The sequence below is a fragment of the Hippocampus comes genome, unplaced genomic scaffold (assembly GCF_001891065.2).
Source record: "Hippocampus comes isolate QL1 unplaced genomic scaffold, H_comes_QL1_v1.1 scaffold104, whole genome shotgun sequence".
Classification (NCBI taxonomy): domain Eukaryota; kingdom Metazoa; phylum Chordata; class Actinopteri; order Syngnathiformes; family Syngnathidae; genus Hippocampus; species Hippocampus comes.
In genome coordinates this window covers 5,133,929-5,145,619 of record NW_017806072.1, presented here as the reverse complement: position 1 = coordinate 5,145,619, position 11,691 = coordinate 5,133,929, and the positions used below count along the sequence as shown (strand labels likewise).

The 11,691-nt window shown below is 39.5% G+C and overlaps 1 protein-coding gene across 1 annotated transcript in view; it reads left to right on the top strand.

Annotated features, from left to right (window-relative positions):
* The first annotated feature begins 4,958 nt into the window (after nt 1–4,958).
* Nucleotides 4,959–11,691, top strand: part of cracr2aa (calcium release activated channel regulator 2Aa) — a 15,707-nt gene continuing 8,974 nt past the window's right edge. The window contains exons 1-4 of the mRNA XM_019894223.1: nt 4,959–5,098; nt 8,431–8,824; nt 10,520–10,631; nt 10,711–10,897. Of these exons, the coding sequence (XP_019749782.1) occupies nt 8,600–8,824; nt 10,520–10,631; nt 10,711–10,897 (524 nt within the window). The 5' untranslated portion in view covers nt 4,959–5,098; nt 8,431–8,599. The remainder of the gene's footprint in view (nt 5,099–8,430; nt 8,825–10,519; nt 10,632–10,710; nt 10,898–11,691) is intronic.

The window sequence follows — 11,691 nt, the reverse complement described above, 5'->3', positions numbered from 1 at the left end:
TGTATTGACCACATAAAGCTTGAAAACGTTAACAGGGGAGCAAAAGTTTTATCTGTATTGCTATTTCATTTCTAGTGTGTCATAACATGTCAAATGTAAAAAAAAAAAAAACAACATTTTTTGTCATTTTATTAAATATTTATTGGTTCTATAATAACATAGCCAATTGCCCCAATGTTATTTTTTGATAGTCAAATAAGCACCCAAATGATGAAGGGTAAAAAAAGTTGTAATAATTGAGGGCAAGTGATGTGTACTACTTGACTGCAACCAGCAGAGGTGCTATTGATTCACTCTCAACTCGTTTAGGGTCTATAGATAAGCAGCACGACAATATACAGTGTACTGTGCACCAACAAAGACTCGTTATGGCACCACAACTCTGGGCAGAATGGTGCACACAATACAATAATGGCATGGAGCAGGAGTACCGAACATTCAGAGAAAGCTTCCACCATCCCATTGAAAAAGTGTTGAAATCCATCCATCCATTCATCCATTTTCTGAACCGCTTTATCCTCACAAGGGTAGTGGGGCGTGCCAGAGCCAATCCCAGCTGTCTTGGGGCAGTAGGCAGGGGACTCCCTGAACCGGTTGCCATCCAATCGCAGGGCACACAGAGACAAACAACCATCCACATTCACACCAAGAGACAATTTAGAGTGTTCAATCAGCATGCCATGCATGTTTTTTGGAATGTGGGAGGAAACCGGAATACCCGGAGAAAACCCACGCAGGGAGGCCGGAGCCGGAATTGAACCCACGACCTTTGCACTGTGAGGTCGACGCGCTACCCACTGGATCACCGGGCCACCCAATGTTGAAATTATCAAATTAATTGATCATGAATTTTCCCCATAATCAAATGCTGTTAATTGCCTTTTCAAATGTGTTACAGAGTCTTTGGGTGATGATGTCAAACCTAAAATCAACGGGGTTTTGATGAGAAAAGCACCTGCACTGCATTTCTTCAAACTGCATTTATCTTGAAGGCGTATAAGCCAAGGAGTTGCCTTTTTTGGATTCCTTTGAATCCCACATTCCGCATTGCGCCCATGGGTGCTTTTAAAGGGGGAGGTAACATAAAAGATAAAAGTAATTGAAAATAAAGCATACCGTAAATTAAAGCTGAAGCATATGTACATATGCTTCTCAAGTCCATGGGGTTAGAATCAATGTTGTCTGTATCACTTAAGGCAAAGAGCGACTATGTTGAACGAATAGTTTGACGGCACACATATTTGAGAGTAAAACTTGGAAGAACAAGCTGCATACACCTACCTAGCCACCTGTATTTTTTTACGTTTTTAAAATGTTCTTTAAATAAACAAGTCACAGATTTGAATTGTTAATTTTCCGTTTTCACTTCTAACTTGTACACTGAGGTGTGTTAGACAGAAGCAAAATACCAAAAATATTTGCAACCGTTTCAGAGCAAAATATGTCTTATTGGTTTTCAACATGCAAGACTCACATATTGCGGAGCATGCTGATGTATATTTTTTTCCTTCTGTTTTTCCAGTGTCATTTGACATTGGGTGATTATTCTGTAGCATCATCACTACTTCATCTCTTTTAGGTTGTACGATCAAGAGGGATGTCAATATGCAGATAGAAAACTGCCTGAGCTCAATCTGACAATGGGGAAGTCAGTGTGGTCAGGGTGTCCAGAAGAAGAAACCATTGGCCAATGGGAAACAGATGTTCTCATATTCCTGTGAGTAGAGCTGTAATCACGTCTACTGGCATTAATCCAGTTTTTAAACAGGAATGAAAATCCTGATGCATGCACGTACAATGATGTATTGTTGAGTCCATATACAGGTGAAGTACCCAGTCCAGGTTCACAGAAGTGCTCCAGTAATCAAATCAAGTTAACTAATGCATTCATGGAAGAAATAAGGATGCGCGATGATGGAACAATCGCAAGTACATGAGCTTTCCGTGATGTCATGCATAAGACCAAACCATTGTTAATGGTGTAACTGCAACCATCTCGTTTGAGGAGAAAATAGCTTTCCTTGTGCTGGAAAACTGTCACCATGCTTGGGTTGCATAAAATTTGGGAATCAGACTTGGAAAGCCAGGCTACTGCATGACTTCAGAACTTTCCCACTTCCTTTGAAAACCTTTCAAATTGGTCAGCTCGTTCATCAAAGTAATGACAAATACTTTTGGAGAGGGACCGCACATAAAAGATGGAGAAATCTACGATACTCAGTCGGACGCCCATATGTTTAGCCTACATTGGTAAGACATTGACACTTGGTTGAATTTAGGTGGGGATGTTGCATGAATTATATCCAATGTCAGGACAGCCACCAATGCTGATTGGTGATCCATGTCATTTTTTAAGGGGGGAAAAAGGTGAAGGAAAAAAAACCTAGCAGGTAACGTAAGGCATGTCTGGACTTTTTCCATTGTATTCACTGCATAATGGCTATAGGTAGGATCCGAAAATCTACCAAGTTTCAACAAAAGACAAGTGCTGATTTTTTTTAATATATTCTGAGATGTTATTCAGACACCTATCCAAAATGGAAAGGAAAATGTCTCAAAGAGCAAGACTAGCATCTAGTCTGTGGCCAGATAGAGGTATGATGGATGGAAGCAACTTGTGGTATATGACCATAAATATGAAGAGATCACAGCTCCCATAGAATGTAAGCTTTAAAACCCACAGAATATTTTGTTGCTCTGTTATACCAGCAAATTAAATATTTTCAACTATGATATTGTAACCATTCCAAATTATGGGGATTCTACTGCCAGGCAAATGCAGAACGTACAGGAAATATGTGCAGTTGTTTGACATAGGCCATCATGAAGCATTGCCGAGGTCACTGAAAGAGTACAACCCAGAGACCTTGAGGTTGATTCATGATGACCAATGTCTTGACAGACGTTGGAGATATACATATAAAAGGTAACTGAGCATTCTGTCCACTTGAGCCCTGTGTTCCTCACCATTGCGAAAGAATAGAATATAATCTAGATACGTCTATTCAATAGTTGTCCATTAACGTGAATATAATCAATAAAGAATTCAAACGTGTTTTGAAAATCAGCCTTGTCATGCGTGTCATTGCTGGAAAGGAAGTTGGCAAAAAGAAGGACTAACAAGAGTGCTAAAACATTGAATGTTTTGCTGTTAAATACCTCTTTTTGATGGGATAAAGTTGCACACTTGCGGTGTTGTTTGACAAGAACAATTGCAAATGTTCTACAAACATGAAAAAAAACTTGGGGGGTGGGGGGTCTTCACCCTGGCTGTGGACGTGACCTAAGACTGTGGAAAGCAGCAAACATAATAAATCCGGTTTTGTTTTCCCTCTAGAGACAATAAAAACCTCAATTTATAATTACAAAGTCACACAGTGAAACAGCATGCACACGTGGCTTTGAATGGGGAGACTCCAAAGTGTCCCCAAAAAGATCCACAGGCGAAAACTTAATTCGAACCGCATTGCGTGATGCGCCAGGCGAGCAAAGACTTCTAAATCAGCGGCAGAGATGACTCTAAAACCCCCAACCACACACCCTGCCATCTCTGAGATTGCAGAACAGAATAAATGTCTCCAAGTGTGATGTCAGTCCTTCCAAAGACTTAAACCAGAGCAATGTGTTGAGACTTGCTCCTCTGCTTATTTCCGACTGAGACATGTTTCTTGCTTTGCCGCCCTGTTTCGCCCCCTACAAGTGTGACTCTGACAGATTTTCTTGTCAGTCTTAAGTTTCTCCTGGGCTTCATGAATGATAGGGTCGAAAGAACTGCCAGCTAACACGAAACAGCCACGGTCCCTCAATGGGAGCCAAACTTTTTCTTTTCAACTTTATCATTCAAAAATAAATGGTTAAAAGTAACAACAAGTTCAACAAATTGAAGCCTTTTTAAAACATGGATGGTCTTGAATCTCTTTTTTTAACGTTGAAGATCCCCATGAATGCACTTTATCCATCCATTCATTAGAGTCGCGGGGAAGCTGGTGCCTCTCCCATGGCTTACGTTGGTCAGAAGACGGGGTACAACCTGGATTGGTTTCCAGCCACTCACAGACTTAACCTCATGTAAAGCCAATTGTGACAAAGTTACTTTTTAACTTGAAATGTGCAAAATCTACCTGTTGAAACTAAGTTAGGCTTGATATGTCTGTCTAATGTTACTCAAAATTAGGCCTAAGATACCTACCTGTGCTGCTTTACTTTTTTCAGACCCCCACCCCCTTTTTTTTTTTTAAACTGCCAGCATTGAAACACAAACGTTTGGAACAGTTAAATATCATTTCAATATCGGTATTTCGTATTTACAATATGTAACTTCGAGGAATTCTCCTGATTCATAGTTTATAGACAATATTTTGAGTCTTCAAAGAACCTAACATGCATGATTTTGGAATGTAGGAGTAAGTACCTGGGGATGGGGGAATACAGCAAGTGGAGAAAATGCAGTCCATACAGGAAAGCCGCGGCTAACACGCTATATTTTGAAACTTTGAGTTCGACGTAATAATTAGATAAAGGCAGCCATCTTCTGGATGTTGTTGGGTACTGCTCCATGCCTCAATGCCCCAACTGCAGGGGCAAAACTGAAAGGCACATAAAAACGTGAATTACTGTAAAATGATAAAAACGAGTCTTTCTGACTGTGGGGGGGAGAAAAAGATCAGGTTTAAATGTTGGTCAAGCCCTTATATTCGAATTATTAACATTTGCTGGTGTTCCTAATCAAAGTGTCAGTCAGATACAGTATGAATAGTCGCTTCTTCTTTTTATATATTTTTCATACACAATTAATGATAGTACTACTTTGTTTTTTGAAGATAAAACATTACAGGTTATTAAACTTTTAGTTTATTGTATTACAGTATTATTTTGTAATGGACCAGGAACACCGAAAGTATTAGCGTTGCTATAGTAACCCTTGATAACAGCCCCGCCCCTTTTGTTCGCCCACCGGGCGTGCAGTCGGTCAAATTCCACCACACGCGCAGTTGTCACACTTTTTTTTTTCTCCACACTTATCTGCATCACACGCAACAGGTTGATCCCAACCTAGTCATGGAATTAATCAGTTGAGACCTGACTTGCTTTGCTTGTGGTACGTACGTCTTCTGAGTCTTTTATTATCTTTAAACACCGAATTTGAGCTAAATTAACAAGACACGAGGGAACTACGAACGTAGATGTGTATGTTTTAGCTTGCATACTCGTGAAAAAGTGTATATAGACACACGACTTCAATGTCAAGAGACCTGCAGCTGTCGCAGTCAATTTCTCATGACAAGGAAGTGAGTTTTAACCAATGGTGAAATTGTGAAACTCAACCATTGTTTTGCTCAAGCTTTTCTCCACGTTTTAATTAGTCATGTGGCAACGTGCTGATGTCATCCTTCCTCAATAGGGAAGCCCCCTGATATTTTATTAGAATTGCAAAACATTCTATTAAACATATTTACTATATTTAGTGGCAGGTCAGTTGCAATATCAACGAACACTAAAAACACTCAAACAATGGATATCTATGGCTATTATTAATACTGCTGCGACAAATGTGCGATTTAATTGTCGTCACCTTCCAGCCACAAAATAATGCTGTGATATTTTGGGACAATAAACACAGACAACAGCTTAGAAATCAGTATTATATAGTATTTTAATAAAATGTACACATAGTTGATTCATGGCCCTTGGAGTTTATTGCCTGTGTTCTGAACATATTTGACTAAGCAACCATTATCTGACCGTTGTTCCATGTCAAACGCCTTCAAATCAAGCTAGTTTTTAAAACATGAGTTCCTCCTTTGCTATATAAAAGTGTGTCTGCAAAGATATGCCAAGCATGTTTCAATTTAGTATTGTTCAAATACTCCATCATGTTACGTTGTTCATGCGGAGTTAAACTGCAGTCGGCTGAATTAAATTTTGTCGCGCCCTTATCACATTTCTTAGAAATTATGGCAAGAATATCAGGCGATATTTCAATGATCCACCAAGTGTTAATCAAATTCAATAAGAACTGGAGGATTTTGCCACTTCAAATGTTTGTGTTACGGAAGCCTCTCGGCAACCTGAGAGACTTTTTTTAAAATACCTCCTTTGGTACAGTCAATGTGGTCTAATGAAGAAAACGTTCACTTCCTCTTCTTGTTTCCGCTTGTAGACTCAGGGAGGATGAGTTGCGTGTTGTGGCTTTGTGTCTTTTGTGCGTGCTTATGGTGACCAGAAGTTGCAGAATGTTGAATTGTGAGTCCCTTTTTATGGATCAGATGTCTTAAGTGACAGTTACTGTGAATAAAAGACAACAGTAACTGAGTAAAAAGTACTACCACATACCCCATGAAAAAAAATCTCCTTATAAAATCTCACTCGTCACATTAATAAAATGTTAACATGACTATTTGAGTTACCGTTATAGGTATGTTTATTATTGTTTTGTGGTTGAAGTTTGCAACATTGTTCAGCATCATACTGATGCCATGTCTAATATTCCTAAAATCTAATCAATACAACGATAAGGTAATACTGCTCTGACAGGGTCCATAACAGTGTATACTGTATTTGTAAAGGCCACATTTTGCCTTCTATTTTAGTTTGTGGAGGTGTATCAATTGTTGGAGTTGAAGCATGTGATCCACCTTGTGATGCGACGTTGATAAACTGACTGATCCAGTTGACCGTGCAGGCAGTCTTCCAAACTAGTGCACTTTGATTTTTGATGTTTTTATTTTTTTTAACCATGACAGTCTTACCACCAGTTTCTTACAGTTTCGGGATTACTTGTCAAATAAAAATTGTCTCAGAAAATGGCAATCTTACCAATTTAAACACCAGTATTTATTTACATAACGCAACATGAAATGCATTTTTTTTCCAAAATAGAAAAAAATGAAACACAATAATCCAACACTTTTTTTTGAAAATGTGGGTGAAAAAAGCGTGATTCTTGAAACTGCTGTTAGTGTTAGGTAGTACAGTATATGGTAGTATAACTGTACAGTGGAAAATGTGTTTGAATTGATTGCTCAGTATTTCCAAGCAGGTGGAATAGTTTTCTTTTAGATGTAGTATGACTAACCTCAATTCCAATAAATTTGGGATGTTCCAGAAAATGAAAATTCAAAATGGAATACAATGATTTGCAAATCCTTTTCAACCAATGTTCAACTAAATATCCGACAAAAACAAGATAATTCCTTGTCAAACTGCTGAAAGTTATTGTTCTGATGGAAAAGGAAAATCACTATTCAGAATGTTATCAGTCAGCAAGAAGTTCAAAAGACAGCATCTGTGATGGTACAGGGCTGTGTAACTTGCACACCTGTGAATGTATCATTTATGCTAAAAGCTACATACAGATTTTAGAGAAACATATGCTTCCATTAAAGCAATCTTTTTCATGGACACCCCTGCTTATTTCAGGCTGACAATGTCAAGCCTCATTCTGCACACAACAACAACACCCAGAATCACCCCCAGCTTCGCTAGATGAAATTAAAGAGGAGACGTTCAGCTTTTGCACTTACCATGTAGGTGTTTATTTTATGCAAAGTACCTCCATGTGCAGGACACAAACGCATTTGGCAAAGTAATATTCTTGTAAATAATTACATTTCTTGATAGTTGGATGAATGCTTTGCGAGGATGTCTCTATGGTCACTGTTTTGTTGGTGCTCGTTTGTGGTTCCTTCTATACCTCCACTTATACCTTGAATGCCTCATTTTCCTTCAAAAAGCCTTTTTTGAATTTTGCTGTAACCCACATGAACACTATTAAAATGCATGTTAGCAGAATATTTTTCTTGGCAAGTAAAAAAAAAAATGGCATCAACAGAAATCAAGAATACTCAAAATGAACAATCAAGATACACCTTCATGGATGTAAATATGGAGGGGTTAAAAACAAGGCGTAAACCATCAACGTTGCCCGGAATCACATTCTTTGGGCAGATAAAAGCAAGGTCAACTTGATGGAAAATATCATCTCATGAGCCAAAGCATGCTACATCATGTGTCAAACATTGTGAAGTCTTGTTATGGAACGGGCATGTATGGCTGCTATTGGAATAGGCTGGCCTTAATTCATGATTGGATTGGATTGGATTGGATAAACGTTATTGTCAAATGTACTGTATGTGTATGTGTATGTGTGATGTGGCTTCCAACAGACATAAGATGAATCGTGATGAGCTGGGTAGATCTTTACTCTGCTCGTATTGAGCCAAATACTACGAGACTGATTAAAAGATGAAGAATGACCCTTAACTTGTTTTCAAAGCTATCAGGCACCTTAATCATTGAACACCTGGAGGTGGTTCGCTTTATTGAATCCAATTGTTGAACCTACTGTCATTCAGAAATAATTGAAAGCACAGTATTTTGCAGAGAAACTGAATAAATGAAGCAAATATTCTCTTTTTATCTCTTTTCCAGTGTTGGGTGTTAAATTAATGAGGCAGTTGCTAAGTGATGATGCATTGCAACGCTGAAAGCGTCTGATGCTGTTTAGCCTGTAAGGAAGACTTAGTCTGAGATCTGTCTCCTGCGCACCTGGCTCATGTGAAGCACGACTGAAGAGGTCACATCACAGCAACCGACTTCCATGGCAGCCTTGACGGTCTCCTCTGCCCTCACCAACAGCACTGCTGGGTCCAGGATGGCGCAGCGAGGGCACGGAACCAACGAAGAGCCCCTCAAGCGTGAGAATGAGTGGCCGAAGCGGGAGAGTGGGCAGGTTGGTCAGAACACAGTCCTGGAGAAAACGCACGAGTTCTTCCAGGTCTGTGACATCGAGAAAAAAGGCTTCATCACCCAGCGTGATATGCAGGTGAGGTGACCAAATGAATTGTTTTGTGGTAGCAGCGTTACATTTGAAAACTTTTCTTCAAATCATATTTGGCAATCTGCCTTTTTCCTGCATCTAAATAAAGCACCAACGTTCTGTTGCATTTTTCTTTGTTTCTTTTGGCATGTTTTATTTAGCCCGAATATCCAATACAAGGACAATCTGTTCTCCCATCAGCGATTCCCAATTAGACTTGAAGAGACCATGTGTGCTTTATTCAAAGCTGCATAACAAAGAGTTAAAGGGGAAGGTGGCAAAGACAGAGGAGCGCGAGCAACATGGATGCTTTGTGATCGAAGCTCTCCACTCGCATTATTGTGCAGATTTACTTGGCCCTCAGATGTTGCCAATCCATTGATGAAGCACTCATGGGCGCAAACACAGATCGTGGAGCTTTGATATCACAGCCTGTTTCTAATGAGGCTTTGGAGCACCACTTGGCGCTGTTACGTATAATATCGTGATGTACCGTATTTGTTATGCCGCCCCTTTCAGGAGACTCATTCTGTGACGTAATGGATGTGTTCTTCCCGGATAACACACTTTATACTAACCTAACCTTATCCCCACCCTGGACTAAAAGGGCGGCCTATGTCAACAGTTGCAGCAGTGTAAATATATCCTCATAGCACACTGCCTACGGAGGCGTGGCTGTATTTTTCATCTTCGATAAATGTTACAGAGCGCTTACTGTCACTGTCATGAGTTTGTGGCATGACCTCAACTGGATTTGACCTTTAGTTAAGAGTCCCTCCCATGTCATATAGTCCCAATTTTGCCGTACTTCACGCGGGGTTCAAGAAGCCAATTTAAATTCTCTGCTGTACTCTGCCTCTCACCCAGTCACCTGGGAGAAGGCTCCAGCGATGACCCTAATCAGGACAAGTGGTATCGATTTTCTTTTAATAGTTGGACGGATCTCATATAGGACACTCATTAAACATTCTTATCCTTTTCTTTTTTTTTTTCATAACTTCTTGAACCTCCAATTTACTATTAATTACTGAAATTATTTCTGCTATTTCATGCTATATCAACATCAATTGTTTTTCTTCTATTCAGTCTAATTGTAAAGTTTTATGACTATTTAATCTTTTCCATGCCCTATAATTTCCTCTTGCTCGGATTAATACCATTTGTCTTTTTTAAATGTGATGAAGAGCAGCAAGTATTCGAGTATGTATTTGCCCTTTAAAAAAAGAAGTTGATCATGAAAGCCAAACAGGTACATTTGTCCTATTTCTGCTCTGGTCAATGATTGAGGACTTTGCTGTATCTCAACTGGGAATTTTCCAGATGGTTCTACAGTGTGAGGTCGCCCCATACATGGGCATGCACTATAACTACAGTATGGTTAAAACACACATTTAAATCATTGCCGTGTTTAAAATGAACACTGTCAGGGACAGCGGTTACTACAGTGGGCAACCTATCATGTTATCAGGTTACACCTTAACATGATTGGTGCATGACTGGGCTGATAAAAAAAAGCATCTTTGGTTCCGCTGTAAAGTGGTATATGCATGTATTATTATTATTATTATTATTATTGTTGTTGTTTGTTATTGCTGTGCAGAGGTGCTTCTCATGGCTCTATCAGTTGTTATAGCTACACTGTTGTATTGTCCTTGAGGCTGTGCCCGCATCCATAACAGCTGTTTGTGTCATGTAAAACAGAGGCTGCTCGGCGAGCTCCCCCTCAGTGCCGACGAGTTGGAGAAAGTGTTTGTCACCCTTGATTCTGACAGCAATGGATTTCTTACCCTCGATGAGTTCTCCACTGGCTTTAGTATGTTCACTTGTATGTTTGGGACGGAGGACAACCTGATGAAACATGTCTCATGTTGTGTATCTCAACTGTTTTCTAGGTGATTTTTTGTCTGGCAGGAATATTTCTTTAAAGGACAGCATGGGAGAGAAACCCCACTGTGCAAAGCCTCCAGAGGTCCTCTATCACAGCCGATGGGAAGAGAGCTCGGCAACTTCAGAGGATGAAGAGGAAAAGCATTTTTCCATGCTGATGGAGAGCCTCGGGGCCAACAACGTCTTTGAAGAGTGAGTATCGTGTGAGTCTCTAATTTGGTCAATTTCAAATAATCGGACACTTTTCCTGAGCCTCATTTCTGCCCCTTTGTCCTGACTGTTGATTAAAATTCTAATCTGTTCTCTATGAATGACTCTGTATGTTTCCCAAAGGCTTTTCAAGTCTATTCATTATAAAATGGTCCAACGGGCTGCTGTTCATCAATTGCGCACTCTTCTCATTCCACGCAAATCAACTACACTCATGTCTCTTTTGTGGAAAACCATCGTGAATGTAATTTGGTTTCATTTTCCAATGTGCTACATACAAAGCTTTTCATAGGAAAAAAATATGACACGCAGTGCACTAATTAAACCCTCACTTATTCTGTGAACCCAAGTCGACCTGCAGCTTTTACATGATTTATCTTTCACGGTGTTAGTGCATTTTAGATTTTGCACCTTGGCAGTGGCGGGCCGTGCATTTCAACCTCAGGCCTTCAGTGACGTCACATACATACACAATATAGGCTCGTCAAGCAGCACTTAATTTCAGGAGCATTTAAAACCATCAAGTATGCATTCACAATTAAGAGCAGGAAACTAAATTTACAGATAGTCGAAAATAAAAAGATGATTTAAAAATACGAAATAAAATGCCACCCAAATTACGTTGTGTGATCTTCAACAAGTCTGTCCAATAAATTGCGCAGTGTCGCAGTTTCATATAAGACACCAACCAAACAATAACAAAACAAACTATTCTTTGAAAATAAACAGATCATTCGCATTTTGAAAATCGGCGATACAACAGCAAATAACTGACA